Source organism: Pithys albifrons, chromosome 7 (assembly GCF_047495875.1).
Source record: "Pithys albifrons albifrons isolate INPA30051 chromosome 7, PitAlb_v1, whole genome shotgun sequence".
Lineage (NCBI taxonomy): Eukaryota > Metazoa > Chordata > Aves > Passeriformes > Thamnophilidae > Pithys > Pithys albifrons.
This window is the reverse complement of record NC_092464.1, coordinates 17,344,962-17,366,389: the sequence shown is the minus strand read 5'-3', so window position 1 is coordinate 17,366,389 and position 21,428 is coordinate 17,344,962. Positions and strand designations below refer to the sequence as shown.

Below are 21,428 nucleotides of genomic sequence, written 5' to 3'. Positions count from 1 at the left end.
GACAGTGAATCCACCACCTCCCCGGGCAGCCCATTTCAGAGATGACAACAAAATTGGTAAAACGATACAGGGATCAGGATTTGGGGCAACCGGTCCCCTACAGCGGGTTATCCCCCGAGGTGGGAGAAGTAATGAATCCAATCTGCACAGGTCTTTGTGACGACCTGCCCAGAATAACTGCTGCCGATCAGACATTTCCTGAATTTAGTTTTATAAGAAGAGCTTAAATACTTGGCTGGGATAAATACATTATTGCTGCCACTCATTTACCTCAGCTATTTGGATATCAGAAAAAAATTCTTTGCAGAGTGAGTGATCAGGTATTGGAATGGCCTGCCCAGAGAGGTGGTGGATTCACCATCCCTGGAGGTTTTTAAACTGAGATTGGATGTGGCCCTGAGTGCCATGATCTGGTAAATGGGCTGGAGTTGGACCAAGGGTTGGTCTTGATGATCTTGGAGGTCTTTTCCAACCAAATTGATTCTATGATTCTGTGATTATTAATCATTGTTCAGGGCCTCCTCTGGCTGTGGGAAGGGTATAGAGACAAAGGTCTGGTGGTTATTTACTGCATATGTGTTTTTTGTAAGCAAAATCCTGAGTCTGTGCTAGAAGAAAAGGCAATTACAGCAGGTGCCTGCTGTGCTGGGATGTCCCAGCCTGCCTTTGCAATGGTGACAGGCCCAGAGGAGCCACCTCCAAGGCCTTCTGTTCATGCCATGCCTGTGTGTCCACAGTTACAATGCAACCAGTGTTAGTCCTTGGATTCTAGTTGGTGCCCCACAGAAATCCACACAGTGGTGAAAAGGCAGCATGTTTCAGAAAGAAATACTCTCAGGCACATTATAGTAGGACCAGACTGCCACATCTCTGCGTAATCATGTGGTATTTCAGATGTCCTCTGGAGTCTGCCTTCTGTTTGCAGCCCTGAAAACTGTTCTGGGCAGGATGCTTTGGTACACCTGCTGCTGTCTCTAAATCAAGGTGGAAAGAGGGAAAAAAAGATCTCCCTTCCCCTCTGAAGTCAGCAAAGTCCAGCATCAACCCAGAACTCTGGAAGTAAGGATGAATAGTAGGGAGACAGGGGAGGATGAGTGGGCCTAGGAAGATCTTTGCAGCTGGAGGTACAAAAAACCAACCGCTGTCTGGGAACAGCTAGACAGGGCCAAGAGAGGTATTTGTGTGCTCTTTGGGGAGAGGAAGGCACTGGTACATTCACAGCACTTGCTGTGGGATGCAAGTGCATCTACATGGCTATCTTCTGATAATTTATTTGGCAGCTTAGCAAAACGGTTTACAAAATGGCTTCAATAACTCTTGTTAGTGCACCATGTAATTTCCAATAAAACATTTTATTTTGGATTTCAAGTATCCTTTTAATGTAAAGTAATCAAATTTGTTCTGAAACTCCGTTGAGATATAGACAAGCTTTAAACATGTCCCAGGGCAACTGTGCTACCTTGCGCACTGGCTCCTCCTGGTTTCCAGCTAGCATAATACAAAGACAAATTTGAATTCTCTGTTCAGACAGGCTGCAAATTGCTTAACACACATGGGCTTGGATGGGTCTGTAATTGCCTACGGATCATAGACTGGCTTCATGGAAGCTGTTAACTTCCTTAAATGTGGCACAACTGTTGTGGCTCTCCTTAATGTGTTGTGGCTGCCCCTGTACCAAGAAATGGCAGATATGTGGGGCCTTGCACATCAACTTCCTTCAGTATGAGAAAAATCAGTGGCATGTGTTCTGCCACATGAATGGTGCTTCACTTTGGTGGGCAGCCTTGTCCTACAAGCCGATGGCAGGACAGCTGCTGGGCGGGGCAGTGGGTGCTCCCAAGAAACGCATCCACACCAAGCAGTAGAGCAGAGGCTCTGCGAGGGCTTTCCCTCCAGCGAATCTCGACCCAAAAGGCCTTGCACAAACAAAAAACCTCTACCAATTCTGTGTCAAAGTGTTCTCTCAACTCAAGAATACCTTAGAAGAGCATGTCAAAGATCGCCACCTTGTGACAGCTGCACTGAGGCATTTCTGCAGCCTCTGGGGCACAGCCAGGTGTTACCCCCATGCCTGGGGGATAGACCCGGGGTAGACGCAGAAACACCCAAACTGGCTCCAGGTCAACTCCGGCAGGACTTTTTAACTGAGTGCCATACAACCATGACAACACTGCTATGGGGGCCATCCAGTGTAAGAGGTACTGAGAACTCTGGTGTGGATATGCTCAACTGATTAGGTCACAGCAGGTCTTGTTAGCCTTCTGCCCCATGCAGGCCCTCCTGCTTTCAAAATGACTCTGCAGGGTCGTTTGAGTGTCTTTGCAGTGTGTTCATTGTGTCTGAGGTTTTTGGAGGGTCCATTGACTCAGATGTGATAGATCCAAGCTGTCTCCATGAGTGTGCATGGTGTGTACATTGAGTGATTCCAAAGCACCTGAGAGCACAGAGAGGCATTTGGGTAGATATGTGCAAGTGCTGGCAAATCTGGCAGAACCACAAATCTAGCACTGAACCACAGCCAATAAGCCTTGGACTTGAGCTGATATTTGATGCAGACACTAGTGTGCATCTGAACTGCATTCACTAGGCCTTTCTTTAGAAACTATTTTATTCTCGGGGTTTTTTGTTTCATTTAGTTTGTTGGTATGGTTTGGTTTAGGTTTTTTTGAGCTATCACTCTTTCTCATTGCACCAGACAATAAATTGCTGATTAGAAGGAAAAGTTACCTAATTTACTCAAGATACTTTGAGTGTGCAAGAGAGCTGGGAATTAAAATTTTCCTGTCTGGGGCAGCTGGATTGGTAGAGGAAAAAATTATATTCATCAAACTCCACACAAACGATCAACCAAATGGGATCCTATCCAGAGTAAAATATGCTTATGTACCTCTCAGTGTCTCGACTTTCCATCTGAGATTTGTTCATCCTCAGGGGGGCATGATGATTTCCAGGGGCAATTCTGTCTTTCTGTGACATACACCATTTTTGACTGGGAGAGAAAAATGTGACTCTATCCTAAATGCACTTGTTTAGAACAGCATCAAAGTAACTTCTCCTGCACTAATTTGTATAGCTCTGTAACTGTCTAGTCCCCTTTCTAGGCCATAGATTGGCATGTGTCTTTGTGTTTCCCATGGGAACAAACAGTACTTGCTTCAATGTGATGGTTGGAAAATAACCTTTTATTTTTTGTTGGACTGTTTCTCAGCTGGATTGATTCCTGATTTGGTTGTTTAGCTGCACAAGAACTTCTGACAGTGCAGTGGAAAGGGAGAGGAGGGATCGGAGGGGGCAGCTGGAAGCACGGAGGACACAGGGCCCGTTCAGATCAGCCACATCATCTCTGCTGCCAAATGCCAAATCTCATGTTCTTGTAAAAAAATTTTTGTTGATTACAGTGATGTAGTTAGGCAAGTATGGCTCTACTGAGACAATCCTGTGTGAATACTTATTGCTACAGCTTTTTAATTTTTTTTCCAGGAACAAAATTTTGCCTTTTTTTGTATTTTCTACACCAAATTAGAAGTGGCTGCTCAAGAAGGTACGTAGCTGCACTGGTTTGCTGTCCTCTGCTTTACATCCATCCCAAAATGCCTTACTTAAGAACTAGGATAATTACCCATATTGATGTTTCAGTTATCAACACAGGGTGTCTCAGTGTTGCAGAGATGAATGGGGATGTTCCTGCTTCTTGGAGACAATTTTTCGTGCTTTCTGTGCTCCTACGGTCACCGCATGCCCTTTTTTCCAAGTAATATTTTTAAGGTTTTCATCACAGCTGTTAACAACTGGAGATGCTCCCTCCTGCCCTGCCACAGGGCAGGGGTGTTTGGGGCAGGAGTGCATCCCTGAGCCTGGTCTGGGCCCCGCTGCACCCCCATGCCAGTTGCTAGGCAGCCAGGGAGCTCCGTGCGGCAGGGCCGGCACAGCCAGCCAGGCATTGCTAGGCAGTCCGAGCTGCTGGCAACACACAAATAAGAAGATTCAAAATTGCAGCTTCATGAATGCACTAGATAAGAGTGGCACAAAAATAAATAGTTTTGCTGTATTTTGACATGACCTTTCTCCTCTAATACATTTTCACTTGCGGGATTTGTCTTCTCTCTCAGCCTCATTTTTCATAAAACTCTCTCCTCGTCGTCCCTCCTGCATGCTTATCTTTGCTCCTCAGTAGTGCTCTGGTGTCAACAATCCTCCTTTTCTGTCACCTCCACTGCCCTTTTCTCCATCTGTCATCTCAGTTGTTCTCCTCCTACATTCCACTGGATCCCCTGTTCCTTTGGGCTCTTTAATTTTGGTCTCCATTCTTTCATCTTTCTCAAGTCAGCCCGTGACCATCAGGTTGCCTCTTGACTTTTCCTTTCCTCTTTCATTCCATCAAAGAATTCCTCCCATACTTTCCATTCCCAGATCCCAATCTGTGTCCCTTGCGCTGCTGTCACTTCTGGCTGCCCATCCCAGGGTAGACTTGGCTTTTTAATCCCTCAAAATATGCCAAGGCAGAGGAGGCATCCACTGCCCTAAGAGCATGGGAGATGTGAAGGGCCTAGACCCTGGTGATGCAGCCATACCTATTCAGAACCTCAAGAAAGACCATTTCTTTCTTCCTAGACCCACACCAGGGAAGATGACTATTGTGTGACAAATGACAAGACTGGCTTCTTACATCAGTAACAAATGAGGCTAAACTATTTTGTTATAAAAACATTCTGAAGAAGGGCTGACTTTAAAGAAACCACTTAAAGCAGAAGGTGGATTTCTGGCAGTAATCTTGTTTTTACCAAATGGGTTTTTTTCCCTTCTTTATTTTATGGCTTTGGAAGGGTAATTTAAATATGAAAAGAGTCATTCTATTGCAAGTAAAGTCGGCTTTCTGAATAGACCCATGCAGGTTTAGCCCACTCACTAGAGGGTAGGATGGGATTTCCTGATTTAATAGCTGTTTATTGGAGGATGCCAATTCTTTAAAATGGAAGACTTTCTTTGATATGTATATATGAAATAAAAATTTCCCTGGGAAAAGTTTTTCCCCTTGCATGGAGCTTCTGGTTTAAAGCAGAGAGGGAGACACCTTGCTGAGGAAAAAGTAATATTTGCATAATTAGCAGACCCGAAGACAAGACTCCTGTGTCCCTGATTTGAAAGCAGGCACTGAAAGGGTGAATGGCCCATATCAGCAATGTCCTACTCACTCAGCTCTTCAGAGTGAGCATCCCTAGCAGGAAAAAAACCCACTGTTTAAATGCTTGAGAAATGTTTTGAAGTCTGAAAACACCTTTATCACCATTTCTGTTCTGTTTTGCACAGCTTGATAAAGGCTGTGAGAGCAGCACTAACAAAAATGTTCCAGAGTGAATGCATACCCCTGGCTTAGGGGGAGTTACTGGCTCAGATATTGTTTGCTGAGCTGTAACTGCCTTCTTGAGAAGTAGAGCCTAAGATGGCTTTGCAAATTCCTGCAACGCTGCAAACGATGCCTTGAGACCACTGACTAGTGCTGAACACAGAATTAATGAACTCTTTTGGACTACATTTACTATACACAGACCTGAAGTGTCTCTTCTGTTCCTTGGAGCATCTCCAAAATCCAGGTTTTGATGTTCTCCATCAGTTCCCAGTCTACGATGATCCCAGATAAGGGAGAGTCAATTGTAATAATACTGTCGCCTATTTTATATACACCTCAAAATTGATTATTCCACACTGATACCTAACTTAGCCTGTATATACTTAGACTAATTTATTCCTGTCTTCACTAGTAAGTCTCTGTATTTGGTACAGTGAATGAATAAAAAACAGAAAGCAATAAACATATGTGTTTTAGAGCCAACATTTGAGCTATCTCTGTGGTATTTTTACTTTTTTAACAGTTAAAATTATTTATATGAGTCCATTTTTATTATTATTAAAAATAAATTACAGACTCATCAAAATGTGCTTAGCATAATGCAAAGTTTTAAAAGAATATATTATGATGAAGATAATTCAATGACACAATTGCAATTTCTCATTGTATTTGAGGGAATCTGAGCATGGATAGGAATTACTTTTAAGTGCCTTCTATTTAAAAGATTGGTGTTTTTCTAAGCACCACCATTTTTTTGATGCAGATTAAGAGCATTTGTGTTCTGTACTGATTAATTGGTGTGCCTCTTTTGCATTTAAATATATACTTCATTGAATTGCAGCTTTCCATCACAAAGCAGCAAAGAAAAAATAATTAAATGATAACATCATGCTACTACAGAAGGACTGCTATTTCCCCAATAAAAATAAATATTTGACAGCAATTCTGCAGTAATAGTATTACCCAGCACAATATTTGGATGTCAAAATAAGGCATAACATAATAGTATTTTTTCAACAAGTAAAAACACATTACAGTTCTTGGGTCTGTTCCAGCTCCCAGCCAAACAGTAAAGCTTCAGCTGGAAGCAATACCCAGCGTGGCTGAGCAGTGTTTGAAAAGGACTATCCTCAGGAGCACTGAAGGTGAAAGGAATGGGATTGGAGGGACAGCAACCCTCAGATGGAGTTGTCTACCAGAAAGTCACTTCCACACTTAGGTAACAGTGACATCCTCCTTGGTATTGTCCCAGTCAGTGCCCAAACAGACTGTGCAGATAATGAGGGTAGAAAGTCATTATGCAGAGACTGAGGCTGTTCCCTGTTGAGAACATTTAAAAATAAATCAGGCCATTTAGTGCAATCCAATGGAATTTAAAGAATAAGCATTGGCTATTCAGAATAAATAGGGGTTTCTTTCCTGTTACTTTTCATTACATAACAAGGAACAATCTCTTGTGCCTATGAGATTGATTACATGTCTCAAACTTAGTTTAGATATTAATCAATCTCAGCAACCACTTCTTATTTCCTGTAGCATAATGCAGTAAAAATTGTCCTTTAATTACCACTAATGAAAGTTACCTGCAGTGAAAGTGAATACATGTCACTGGAAAATAACTTGGTTCAGAGGGCAGCAAATGCAAATAAGAACAATCTCTATCATGCACAGGCACAATTAGAAGTGAATATGTAAATTACTGATGGCAGCCTCCTGCTATGCTCAACTGTTTGCTGCCACCACTAGCTAGGAATGATTCAATTTATTTGGTCATAACCATAATAAGCCTACACTATCTTTCTGACCAGTGTGTTCCTAAAGGGTTGAGGACTTTTAAGATAGTGTCATGTAATAAATACATAATTACTCAGTGTAAAATATATTTCTAACAGTCTTTAAAATAATTCTGAATTTGAATTGGGCTAATTATGCTTGCCATCACTTTCCTTTAAATGTCTCATGCTTCATCCTGTACCTGACATGTTTGTACTCTCAAAATTTCTTTGGTGTATAAGGTGGATCCTATCCAGGTTTTTATATCAATTGGAAGATGTCTTACAACTAGATACCTTTTCTTATATGCTAGGGAAAAAAAGACTCATTTAATACTGTTCTGACTGAAAAAGAAATCAAGATATTATTTTACATGGAAGCTGTATAATAGATCCCTCACTGTACTGTATGTGAAATTTGTAGTTGTCTCCTCTTGTAATGCTTTGTTCTCAGTTGGTTGTACTTTTGTCTGTCTTAATTTAATCCCAGTAGCACATATTTCTATTTCAAACTCTATTTTTCCTTTTCGAGGAACTTGTAAGACAGAAAAAAGAAGAAATGCTTTGTATAACAGCATTACAAGTATTTCAGCCAACAGGTTACACTACCAGCAGCTGTGTATTTTGAATGAGGACTTTCAAATTTAGCAGAAGATAGTTTCAGAGCCATAACACCTGCTGTTCCTGAAAAACCTGATAAAATTGGGTTAATTGCTGAATTTCTAAAAGCAATGTATTTGCATACTCTCAGTAGAGTTTATAAGAGTTAAGATATATCCACTGAGGAACTGGGCTACACTGATAATGGTTCACTGTGCCCTGCAAGAGCCAAGGTATTTTCTCTGCTCTTTTTTTTTTGCTGTTATTCATATAATATCACTGTGATGGATAATGTCTTAGAGGGATCGTGTGCCCTGGCACCTGGAATGTAAGAATATGATGCATTCTGGGATGAGAGATGGTGGAGAAGTTTGCAGGGGCCAAGAAAGGGGCATATACCGGTGAAAGAAGATGCATATGCAGGGGTGAAAGAGGAGGAGAAGAAAAGATCAGGAGGAACTATGATGAGATGCAGGTTGTTTAGGTATGTGGTGTAACAGGATGGGTTGATCATGGAAGAGAACAGGTGGGCTGAGGAGAACACTTAAAAACTACAGACGGTTCCCACATAGGATATAGACTTGGACTCAGGGCCTTATTTTCTCTTGTGTTCTCATAATAGCCAAAAAGTCCACAGGAATCTGTGGACTACAATCTGCAATCATTGCCAATCACTCCTGCTATGTAAAGGTCATTTGCTGTAGATATGAAAAATCAAATCCTGATGTTGGTACTTATGTTGACCACACACTGAACTCTTAGCACATCTAAACAATATGCTGACCAGTTAATTACCCATGGAGTGCTATCATCTTATGGTCTCACAGATGTGATACTTGGGCTGGGTATCATCACACAGGCTAATAAAGGGGCCAGGTCATTTTTATCCAAGAATTCTTATGAAAACTCCTTTGGTTTTCTGAAACAAAAAGTGGTTTTATAAAAAAAAATGGGCTGAATATCTTTTCTCATGTGGCTGATACACACAATTTTTAATTATTTGTATTGTGTGGCCTGAAAGGTTCCTTATCTCATTCAGATAAAAGAATTCAGTATTCAAGTGCTTTCTTGTTCTGCATTAGGAAAAAAGCAGCAAATCTGACATACAGTACCTCATTCAAAGATATTATGTGTTCAAAACAGAAAAAGCCTCATTTCAATAACTCTCTAACTGTTATTTACAATAGTTCCTGCTATAATAGTCTGTTAGAACAATACAATTGCTATAAAGTTACTTTCCATTACAGTTCTATGATGGATATAAACTACATCAACCCCATAACACAAGCTATTGTTTAATGCATTCTGTTGCTGTGGTTCAGCTGAAAGGTGGGTGGTGTTGGTTAAGTAGCAGTGGGTCAGTCAAACCTGCCACCTTCCAGCATGGTCACTGCTGGCCATCACACATGGCGTTAGGCTGTGGAGACTGGTGGCTGCCAAAGCATTCCCTTGCTGCATGGCAGCCATCTGCGTTTTCTGCACCAGAGTATCACTGATTTGACTCCTTAAGCAATATTAGTAAGAGTTAGGAAATGACTGGGTGAATATTGTGTGTTATCAGTACATAAATAAGATATTAACAGGAAGGGCTAGCAGGTCATCTAGTCCATCTCTTGAATATGGCAACATTGTCCTCTGTACTTCTTAGTTCAGCTTTTTATACTCTATAATTTTAAATGTCCCTGCTGAAAATGGCCTGGAGCTTCCAATACATCAGCTGTCAGACTATTCCACAGTCTACTATGGTCCTCTACATCCTGTGCAATGCTAAGGGTGACATGGCCATATAATTTTTCACAGATTTGCATAGCAATGTATTTTTCAAAGGTTTAGTGAAGCCACAGGGTAATATATTTATTTATAAGTGCCCAGGAATAAGGGTCACAGCAATAATCCAACAATTCATGCATAATCCATTGCTAGCACTTATTCTTAGAATAGATTGCTCAAATTATGCTGTCTAATGCATAACCATTTTTGTATGATTTTTAATCAAATAAAAGAAAGTGTGCAGAGAAGGGCAGCAAAGCTGGTGAAAGGACTAGAGAACAAGTCTTATAATGAGTAGCTGACTGAGATGGGGTTGTTTATCCTGAAAAAAATGAGTCTCAAGAGAGACCTTATTGCTATTGCTCTCTACAACTACCTGAAAGGAGGTTGCAGCCAGGTGGGGTTCAGTCTCTAACCTCCAGGGGAGGTTTAGATGGGTTATTAGGAAAAAGTATCTTCACTGGGTGGTTGACCATTGAAACAGGATGCCAAGGGAAGTGGTGGATTCACCATCATTAGAAGTGTTGAAAAAAAATGTGGATGTGGCACTTTAGTGGAGAGCACAGTGGTGCTGGGTTAACGGTTGTACTTGGTCATATTAGAGGTCTTTTCCAACCCTGGTGATTCTAGGATTATAACTATTTTGTATTCATATGCAGAATAATGCCACGTTACATGATGAAAGGATTGTTTGATCTACCTACTTAATACAGATGTTTAGGACAAACCTGACTTTTGTGCAGGTGTGAATGGTTAAGTGTGTCTGCCTCATAAATACAAAAGCACCAACAAACCAAAACGTTATATTCTTTCTGTCTTGCTCCAGCAAGACAGAAATACAAGTTATTCCCGAAGTGCTTCAGCTCAGCTATGGGAACCTGGTTCTTCAGAACAGTGTAACTAACCCCAGGCACAATACCAAGTCTGCCATGACCATGGAGGTTTGCTAAAACATCTGCATCCATACAAGAGGCTTGTGCTTGGAATGGTTTTGTAGCCAAGGCTTCACCATCCTCACACAGCCCCACCAGGACAAATCTGTAGCAAGGACTTGGTCAGCACCTTTAAACTATTTCACTGAACTGGGTTTACTTTGGCTGAAATAAGTAGAGGAGCATTTACAAGAGCAGTTCCAGAGGTAGATCAGAGGGGAAGCCATCAGCAGATGAGGATGTGCAGATGATCATCTCAGCATCTCAGAAGTAGCTAGCAGGAAATGTGTGAATGCAGCCTGAATTTGTGGAAAGAGGTTTTAAAAAACACTTACTTTTATAAATGTAATTTAGCCCTGTCAGTTAAAATGGGGGTAAAACTTGAAATTTAGTCATTTGTGTCTCTTTTGCTTTTAATTCCTGTACTACTCCAAAGATTTAAATATCTTAAGAACTTTTTGCAAAATGAAGTCAGTAAATAGTGTCTGCAGTACATTTATGATGACATAGACTCTGGAATAGAGAACCCTACTGATTAAAAGCTTTCATTTTTTAGACTTTTTTTTTTTATTTCCCCCCAGGACTACCTTGAAAACCAATGAGAAAGCACACACAAGAAAGCACAAACAAGAACTGCCTCCTGCAAAGTTTAGAAACAGGACTGAGCTGTTTATAAGGAATGATTTGTTAAAGTAGCTGAAAGACATTTATCACAAGGGTTCATATTAAGTGAAAAGTAATCTGCAAAAAAATGTACAGCTCCCTTTTAAAAGAAAATCTTTAGATTTTCAGAGGTCCATCCACCCACAGGATTTCAAACAGACAGTGCAGTACCAGGAGACTGAACAGATCAAAAAGACACCTTTAATGACACTGTTTAAAACTCATATTTTTAATTTACATTAAAAGGAAAACCAAGGGAGATCTAGTTATCTGTAGCTTCTAAATTTAGATCTTCTTAAATCAGCAAGTGCAGATTAATCACATCCAAGAATTTTAAATGGCCAGCAAAGAGCATTATGGACTGTTAATATTCATTCTCAGTCAGTTTTCAAACATTGGAAAAGTTCCAGAGCACAAAAAGAAAGCAAAGGTTGTGCCAATATTGAAAAAAGAGATATAGGTATTGTAGTCTTACCAACTTAATATTGTTCCCAAGTATATGACAGGATGAATAATAGGAGATTCCATTAAGAAAGAACTAAAGAAGGATAATTAATGAATGCAAATCCATAGGAATGTCTGGAGAAGTATATATCTTTTCAGGATAACTCAATATGCTTCTCTGTGAGAATGCAAGTTGAATAGATAAATGTAACTGTATTGTTGAAGTATATATTCCTGTAGAATATCTAACTTAATAAAATTTTCAGAAACTACAATAAAAAATTTTAAAATAAATTACTATTGGTATAGAAAATATGCTGCATACTTAAATCCAAAAATGGCTGACAGACTTCAAATGTGGTCATATCAATCTTGACTCCTTGTTGGTTAACTTATTTTGAATAGCTTACAAGAAAACAATAAAATCACTGCTGATAAAATTTGCAGAGTGCAGTGATTAGGAGAGAGACAAATAATGAAAAGAACAGACTGACACGATAAAACAATCTGATAAGCAAGTTTCGAAACCAGGATAACTGAAAGCAACCAAATATTGTTCCCATCACTCTGAACAGAAGCATTGAGAGTACACACTTATAACGTGAGTCCTCAGCTACAAGCAGGGCAAGAGGTCTGTGCTTTGAGGCCTTTGTCCACCTCCACATGCAAAAGGGTCAATGAATTCCAGACACACGAATTAGAATACTGAGTTTGGAGAAGGCAGTTCCTTAGTCCTCTATTGCCTCTGACATTAATACAAGTATTCTGAAGCATTGTAGTGTCAATGATTAACAAAAGATGTTAAAATATTGGAAAGACATAACAATGACAATTAATTCACTGGAGTGAAAATATCAGTGAATTCAATTCATAATAAAAGAAATCCAGGAGTTGCTTGATTTCTAATTCTAAAGATTTGTAGGATTGTTGGAGAACCCTTCAGGAAGATAATAGTGAGCTCTGTAATCTCAGAGAGATAGCTACAGAAGGATTAAAAACTGGCAAACAAATAGAAGAAATAGGGCTGTTTGCTGTTCTATTTCCTTTGCATGGCAAAATGTAGCACTAACATTTGATTTTGGGGCATGTTCAAGTGATCTGTATAACACTGAGGGCTTGGGCTCTTTAATGGGGACACCTTTGATTAAAGACTTACAGTGCCTCCTGAAACTGCCCTCTGCCCTCTGTTGGATAACTCAGTGTGACAGATTGCAGTGTAACTGTTGTCACAGTGACGTGGCTGCCCAGCTCTCTGCTTACCTCAGGGCTGCATTTCTGTCTTTATCTGCAGCAGACCTTTAAATACCTCTGCTTAGGTGCATTCAAAAACTTCTGTGAATTCAAAGATAATTTTATTTTTTGCAGCTCAATTGTCTCTATTTCTTGGGATTTTAAGAAACCAACAGTATCTACTCAGAAATCTATTCATCAGGTTGTTTGATTATTTTTTTTCTACTTTTTGGGGAACAAGAGCTGACAGATATCTTTCCTCATTAACCTTTCCTTCATTTACAGAAGCTTTGATATTAAACTTCTCATGCTGAACGTGTTATAGTAACCACAATGTTTTAGTGCAAAGAAAAGTAAAACAAGACACCTAAGACACTTGATAACTTTTCATCCGTCCTATTTATTCATGCAATATTTTTCTGCTTAAGAATATTCAGTCTAAGAATTAATTCTCTGTAGTTCACCCATCTTCCTCACTTCAGTGGACAGGCCTTGTCACCCCAAAACGGAAGCAGAGATGGCTTATTCATTTCACTTGAGCAGAAACAATCCAACAGTATAACCTTAAACAGTTCCTCAATGTCAAAATTCTTGCTCAGTAAAGCTTCCCAGATAAACTTTGTTGGATAATGTCCTGTACCTGAATACAAGAGTGAAAACCTGTCATTTATAACTGGAAAAAAAGCTCTAGCTGGGACTGGTCTCTCCGGAAATCTGATTTTTCACTGATTCCTACAGCAACAGAGCTCGGTGCATGTGGGGTTTGCAATGAAGGGGTGGTCCTGTGCTGAGACACCAAATTAAATTCAGTCTTAAACCCTTCTGAGAGCTTGTTGGGGGACTCACTCCAGTAATTCAACCCCAGTCTGTTAGATTAGGTTGTTGAAACCACAACAAAATCACAGTGGTATGTTTTGTGTCTGCAAAAATATCCGAAAAGATAAACACAGGCCTGAAAATGCTTGAGTTCAGGTACATTTGCCAGTTTTATTCCAGGCTTTGCACACTGGTAAACATGTGTCATGAACACATTTTCACAGTCATTTTTCAGATTTGCTAAAAAGAATAATACAATTAATTTGCTAGAATTTTAAAAGAACGTGCATAAACTAACAGTGTTGTGAGTTTTCCCCTTCCAGATACCGAAAAAAAGCATCACAAGAGCTGTCTGGCTATAAATATGCCATTGCATAAGCACATTAATATGATACAGTCATAGTATTTTGTTTGCTATTCCCAAGAGGCAAATTACACAAGGATAGGCTTCTAAAACTTCAGCAGCAGTAGCTGTGAAGACAAGAAGCATAAATGTCAAAACAGAAATAATATACCAGATTTTTCAGAGTCCAATTCTTACTCATTTGCATTATGAAAACATGTAACACCATAAATATTTCCAAATCAATCAAGCAATTCCAAATTTATATTGCTGTAAATGACAGCAGAAATTGACCTTCAGATATTGTAGATTTTACTGAAGGGAAAGGAATAAGTATTTTTATGAGCTGTCTGCTGCTGTTGTTTATAATAAGACACAGTTTGTCATTGCTGCACGATGAAACTACATACTCTCCAAAGCTCAGTTCATGCTCTGTAATGGAACAGGTTTTTTAAAATGTTCTTTCTACAATATATGAAATCTGAACTATTCTCTTATAACCGTCTGCTGGCTCTACAAGAATAATACCTTGAGGCAGTAAGAAAAACTGAACTTTATTAAAAATTTCATCAAAGAAATGAATAGTAGGCTTGGAGAAAAAGAGAAGGGCTTAAGACACAATATGGCACTGCACTGTACTTTAGAGCTACAAAGATATAAACCTGTAAAGGGTTTGGACTTCATAAGTGCTGTATAGTTCAATGCAAAGTCAAATGCTGCTGAATGTCTTTGGAAGAATGATCACATTTTTTCTTCAAAGAGCATGTTATGAAATGGATCTAAACTTATACTTTTGCTACTGCATCTCCTTTTTGTAATATGTGAGAAATAGGGGAAAACAAAAGCGCAGGTTGAAATATTGATCACTGAAAGACCCTGCATCAAATAGCTCAAAAGAGATTTGAAATGGGATCTATTACCTTTAATGCCTTTGACAAGAAGAGGCTAATCCTTAGGCAAAGAAGCTGCCATTAATAATGGTTATAATGGTTAAAAATAATTCCATTACTTAATCCCCAACTGTGAAATGAATGGGTATTTCTAGTCAAGTTACTAAGGAGTGTATCTGAACCTCACAAGTAAACTTCATTTCCCAAAGCATTCTTGTTAGTGACACACTAGTCCTTTGCCCAGAGGGCTTTTACTGAAGAACAGGGATTGGCCTACATAAGTGAACAAATTTCAGCTGCTGTTTTTGCCATATTCATGGTAGGCAAATAGTTCTCTTTCTCTGGAGCTGTTGGTTTTGACACACAAATATCCTTCATGATTTCTTTAAGAAATCCTCCACATAAATGTGTTTTGATACATTAGCCTTTCTACTGTAAACGATGTAGAAGACTGCTCCTTATAAAAAGCTCTTAATTTCTTAGACAACATCTTTCCATTCTTCATCAGCATGTAGATTTGACTTAGAAATTGTAATGCTAATTCAGTTCTTCATAATTATGACTATTAGGTTTTAAATAATTCATTCTTCCTTCCTGCTGGATTACAGACTTCAAAAAGTAAGCTTTGCTAAAATTACATGCTCTTGGATCTGGTAGCTTACAGAACTTGCTCATAATGCATATGAGACTATGGTCCACCTTCTTAAGAACCATAAAAAATATTCTGTAAAACACACTGCTATGATTCAGAACCTTGAGGGAGAAATAGGGGCATAATTGGTTCCAGTTTCTGCTTTTCACTTGCATAATTTAACTGACTCCTTTTCTCCAAGTAAAATGAAGGTGCTCTTCAAGCTGGGCTGGGGTGTAGTTTGGCACTGGAAGCAACTGGTAGAAAACTAAGGCAGACCTGGGATATAAATGAGAAAAATGTGAAGGGACTGTGGCATTTTACACACAGCATAAAATTAGGATCATAAAGTAGCTCCACACATCAGACTTTGACAGGCATCCTGTGCTGTAACACCACTAAACTCAATAACCATCCCTAATCCATATGCAAAGGATGGGTCCAAGGTTACACTCAGGGTCATGCTTGTCTGCCTTTTCTTCAGACATCCCCTAAGTATACTCCTTCAGCATATACAACAGCATACAAGATTTGTGTCTCAACGCTGCTAGGAATGCCTTGTTTCAGAGATTGGCAGGCTTTCCATAAGCAGTTTGTGAAACACCAAGTGAAGAGGAGTGTGAGGACAGCAAATCACTCAGATGTATTAAGTGTCATACGTTGTGCTCACTGCCAAATCTCACTGGTAGCAGAGTTCCATGGCCTCCTGTCTCGCATCTCAGCTCATGGGAATCACTGGTCAGTCTTTCTATCACAGTTCCCAAAGTTTGGCTTCTTATAAGCTGGATCGCACAAAAGTCATACGATTGCTGTGGAGATTGCTCTTGTGGAACAATGGAAACACAGCCCAGTTTAACACATAGATTATAATTAGATTTTACAAGCACATGGTCATTCTCAACAGGTACTCAGCAGACACCAGAGAAACATCATATAATTTTGTTCTCTAAACAGCAGTGTCTAGGTCCTTCTTGAGATAAGACTCTGATCCATTCCTGGCCATCCGCAAGAGATGAGAGTATTTCCTTTATTACCTGTACTCAGGGTTTGCTTGTTGCTAACTCTTCATGGAAGTCACTGCAATAAGAATGCAAAATATACACAAGGGCATCCAATAACAATGCTAATTAGTATTATATAGGAGGATTAAAATCAACCAGTCATTTGAGATATGTTCTCACAATATGTTCACCAGTGTTCAAAATTTGCCTCTCATGAGTATTTCATTCTTGTCTCAGAGCATGATGGTACTGATTATTTTGGGTTACTTCCAGTGCCTCATTCTGGATCTGCAGATCATACACTCTCACATATCTTCAGTTCAAAGAGGGCAGCTTCTGTTTCTGTGCACAACCATTAAAAAGGCTGTCATTTGCATCTCTTTTAAAGCGTACTTCAGTGAAAGTCTGGGAACATTCATTATAAAAATGCAGACTGCATTTCTCTTAAATCAAGTAAAAAGGCAAACATGATTATAGATTATCTCAGGTAAATAGAACTTACACATCAGCTGGCCTTACAAAAGACCCTTAATTTTTGTATTGCTTTTTTAAAATTAACTTCTTGCATGCTCAAAGAATACAAAGACCCATTTATCTTCAAAAAAAAATCCGCTTTCCTTTGATCTGAGCTTCTGTCATTCCTACCTTTATGGATAAAAAAGATGACAGATCTTAGTATGAAGCTCACCAGACCTTTAGAAATCTAGCACTCAAATTGAAAAATGCAGAGAAATGATTCTGTAACATTCATGAGCTGAGCAGTGCTCACACCACAGGTTCATCGTTTGCCCGGTGTGGGGAATCCTATTTGAACACCCCTGGAAGAGTGAGCTTCTCTCCAGCAAAGCTCTCCCAGGCCAGCTGGCTGCTGACCTTGTGGAATGTACGAGCTCAGCAGAGCCAGGGCTCATCTGCGCTAATTCCCTCTCTCCGGAGCTTTTTTCCCACCAGAGGGCATACACTGTGAGCACACAACTACCTTCAGAGGAATGTAAAATATATATTGTGCACCAGATAAATGAACAGGCTTGAATGCCAAGATTTTGTACTAGATTCCATTCAATGGGGCTATTAATTCATCCTGTTGCTCTCTGGGTAAATTATTCCTCTTGGTACAAAAGCAGTTGGTTTAGCACGCTTTTGTTGGCCCTCTCGGAGCGCCGGGTGCGCAGCGCTTCTCAATGAGGCCATTCATGTCCTGGGCGAGCTGCGGGTGCTGTGCGGGGATTCGGATACCATGGAAATAGTTGCTCCCTGCATTCCAGGCTTTTGAAATCTCATGTTTATGATTTTAATTTAAATAGGAGACATTAAAATTGGTTTTTTTTAAAAAATGTGCCTACAGTGGTAATGCAGGTGAATTGTGTTGAATGGGTGTGGGCATGAGGATGGCTGTGAGGAGGGGAGGCGGCAGCACCTCAGACTTGCCAGGGCGGTGCATCTCCCGAGGATAACTCAGGTCCTTAAAAAGGGCGGGGTATGGCTCGCTTTAAGACTTTGATATATTGCAGCGATACAAGCAGGGCAGAGAACGGGGAGGAAGAGGAAGACAAAGAAACTACGTTTCCCGGCGGCCCCGGGGCGGTTTGGGGCGGGCAGGGCAGGGCCGGGAGCGGCCGTGGGAGGCATAACATGGGCGCCTGAGGCCGGGCGGCAGTGGGGAGGGGTGGTCGCGGGCCGAGGCCGGTCGGAGGTGCTGGGCGGGCTGTGCCGGCCCCGTCGCAGGAAGGGCAGGGGCCGGGTGAGGGCTGGCCCGGCGGCTCCCGGCACCGCTCCCCTGCGGGCTGCGACGGGGGAGCAGAGCTGAGCGGAGCCCGCCCCGCTGGACGCGGCCCGGCACCCGAGCGAGAGGCGGCGACGGGCCGGGGCCATGGCGGAGACCGGCTCCGTGCACGCCACCAGGTTCGAGGCGGCCGTGAAGGTGATCCAGAGCCTGCCCAAAAATGGTGAGTGCGGCCGGGGGCGAGGCCCGGTGGCAGCGGCGCCGTCGGGGCCGGGCGGGCACCGGGAGCGGGCAGGCCCCGGGGCGGCGAGCAAGGCCCCGCTGGCCCCGCGGCCTCGGGGGCTCAGGCGGCGGCGCGGCCGGGCCCGGCGGGGCTGCTGGGGTTGCGCGGGCTGCCGGGGCCGGCGGCTGGAGAGCCGCGGGACACCTCGGCGATGGTGCCGGGCCCGCCTCTCCCCGGCAAACGCCAGCTCGGAGGCTGCCGAGCGCCCGGAGCGGGTCTGTCCACTCGCCCCGATGTCAGCCCCTCTGAAACCCTGGAGTTGCTTTGGCAAAGCTGTTACCGTGAGTTCCCTCTGCTGACACAGTTAGCTGAACGGAAAAGGAAAAAAAAACATCAACAGCCCCCCCCCTTCCCCCCCCCCCAACAACCAGAACTACTCTTTTTGATAAGAGTAGTGATAATAGTTTTTTAAAAGTTGGTTATTATGTACATCATTAATTTTGGTGTAAGTAAAACAGGATTTTTTTGAGATAAAGGTCACTCTAAAGTTCTCCTAATGATCAGAATCAAACCTCAAAGTATTTCATTTGATGGATTGGTTGACTTTCCCCTGTCAGCTGTTAGTTTTACATTTACATTTTCTATCTCATTCCACAAAGGAAGAAAAGAAAACAAACTCAGGAGGTATGGTGAAACTGTTACGGAAAGTAAATACCCAGAGTAAATAAAAACACTGCAGAAGGGTATGTGTTCATTGTGTTTTGTTTAGTTATTTTTTTTATTTTAAGTTCTAGGGTCTTTCAATAAGTTTGCAACAGTGAAATGACTTGCAAGGTACTCTGATTACTGGGAACTAAACCTGTCCCTTTAAACTGAGTGAAAGGACACTGGCTTTGTTACTACCTCTTTTTTTATTCTAATTGTGGAGTCTGACCTTTGGAGCAGTAGTTTATAGTCCCTTAAAATCGATCTGAAAATTCCTGTTTGTAAAGTAAATATTTTTGGTGGTGCTGGTTCATGGTATATGAGGTGAAGATGTTCTCTGTTGACTTAAAATTGTACTGCTGTGAATCGTGCTGTAACAAACTGCTGGCTGTTTTCTCACAGAAATACTAAGCTTGTAAAATACTTATTAATATTCTTGATGGTAATTTAATTGTATTTTAAAATGCTTTCACTAGGGTCATTCCAGCCAACGAATGAAATGATGCTCAAGTTCTATAGCTTTTATAAGCAAGCAACCCAAGGACCCTGTAACATTCCACGACCTGGATTTTGGGATCCAATTGGAAGATATAAATGGTAACTTTTCATGAGTTGTTTTGAGATTTTTTTTTTATGCATGAAGTGGAGACATTTAGAAGAGTGGCACCTGGAAAAAGAGTGTAGTGAGTTTTTCTTTAGAAAAGAACATTCCCAACCTTTGATGCTTGAATTAATTTTCTGTTGTATTCCAACTTTTGAGCTCAGATAATTTATAACTCCTCAGGGTTGCAGGTGAAAACATTCCCTTGGGTTCTTCAGGTGGGCATGTTTTTCTTGAACATCCACCGTTGTGGTACCTCTGTAGCATTTATCTCATGTTGTAAAATGAAATTGTAGGTGCTCTGCAGAATGAGTGATGTGGATGAGTGTCTGGAGTTACTCCATCTCAAATTTGGATGTATGATGTGAGCCTGAAGTAAGTGCTCGTTGGTAGTCACCAATACAGCTTCAACTCCTTGGGGAGGGCTTGTGTTTGTGTGTCTTTCTGGTTTGTCTGCTCAATGGCAAGGCTTCCCACTATCTGTGTTTTCCTTGTCCTGGTAAGACTTCTGATTCAGCAAATTGCTAGGTTCTCTTTGAAAAGCCAAAGTGAATGTTTTGCTTATTATATGTTAATGATAATTAGTCCTGAAGAACAAGTATTACTGCTGCCTTTATGGTCATGGGGGTCTTGGGATCTGTGAAATGATTCCTCTGACCTTTTTTTTCCCCTCCTTCCTTCCTTCCTGCTCAGCCTCCCCAGGTTAGGGTGCAGGGCTATCTTTCAGGGGACTAGGGCAGTCAGATTCCACTAGCTGGTTGGTTGTAGCTGGAGTGGGAGCCACCAACCTTGGTGTTTTCTGTAAGTGGGACAAATGCTCTGGGGTGTCAAATCACATGCAAGACTGAGGAAATGTTTTATTGCAGTCTGTGTCCTGACAGATTCCTTGTGCAATACTGATAAATTTGGTTGCAGTTTTCTGTCTTGCAGAGTTGGAGAGGGGAAGATTTTATTTAGGTCATAAGTAGCTGCTGTGGTAACTGAGGGTGATAGTTACACTGTTTGCCTTCTAGGCTGCTGTGTCTTTCCCTAATTGCTAAACTGAGAAAGGACAGATTTCTCCTGTAGCCTGTTCTAACTTGGTACCTGCTGTTTATAAATGCTGGCTGAACTGTCTGTGCCTATTCTTTTTATACATTAGAGAATCTTAGACTCAACTTAGTGAAAAGGGAAACGTGTGTGTCTCATACCTGAGCCTGATAACTTTCTGTGTAGAGATCATAGCTAGTCAGTGAGGAACCCTTCAGTGTCCAGTCTGTTCAGTTTGTTGCTTCTTTATTGATGTACCACTATGTGATTATCCTGGCAAATTAAACTGTGAATTGTTCATGCATTTATTTGCAGCAGAGAAACTTTGGACATTACATAATTGACCTACTTAAGGCCAGGTTGAAAACAATCCAGTGCGCACTGAAGATACTGAAGGTGTTTGTGACTTTCTTTTCTAGGGATGCTTGGAGTGCCTTGGGAAACATGTCCAAAGAAGAAGCCATGATAGCCTATGTTGAAGAAATGAAAAAGGCAAGTTTAATAATAAGTGGAAGGGACCTTCTAGAACAACTGTTCCAGACATAAATTGAAGAACGTGAGGCAGTTCTTGCTGACCGCTATTGTCAAAGCTCCAAATGAGTTATCCTGTATGTGAATTGTTACATTTCAGTACTGTGCTGTTTGGCCCAATGGGAGAAGAAAATTATGGAGTTTGTTTTAAAGTTACAAAATTTCTGTTGTTTTCAG

The 21,428-nt window shown here is 41.1% G+C and overlaps 1 protein-coding gene across 2 annotated transcripts in view; it reads left to right on the top strand.

The window, feature by feature from the left end:
• Positions 1 to 17,955: 17,955 nt before the first annotated feature.
• The window catches only part of ACBD5 (acyl-CoA binding domain containing 5), a 30,741-nt gene continuing 27,268 nt past the window's right edge, over positions 17,956 to 21,428 (top strand). Inside the window, exons 1-3 of one of the 2 annotated variants that reach the window (XM_071560067.1) lie at positions 17,956 to 18,385; positions 19,567 to 19,687; positions 21,140 to 21,212. In XM_071560067.1, the coding sequence (XP_071416168.1) occupies positions 18,310 to 18,385; positions 19,567 to 19,687; positions 21,140 to 21,212 (270 nt within the window). In that variant the 5' untranslated portion in view covers positions 17,956 to 18,309. The remainder of the gene's footprint in view (positions 18,386 to 19,566; positions 19,688 to 21,139; positions 21,213 to 21,428) is intronic. The other variant, XM_071560068.1, reaches the window with a different exon arrangement.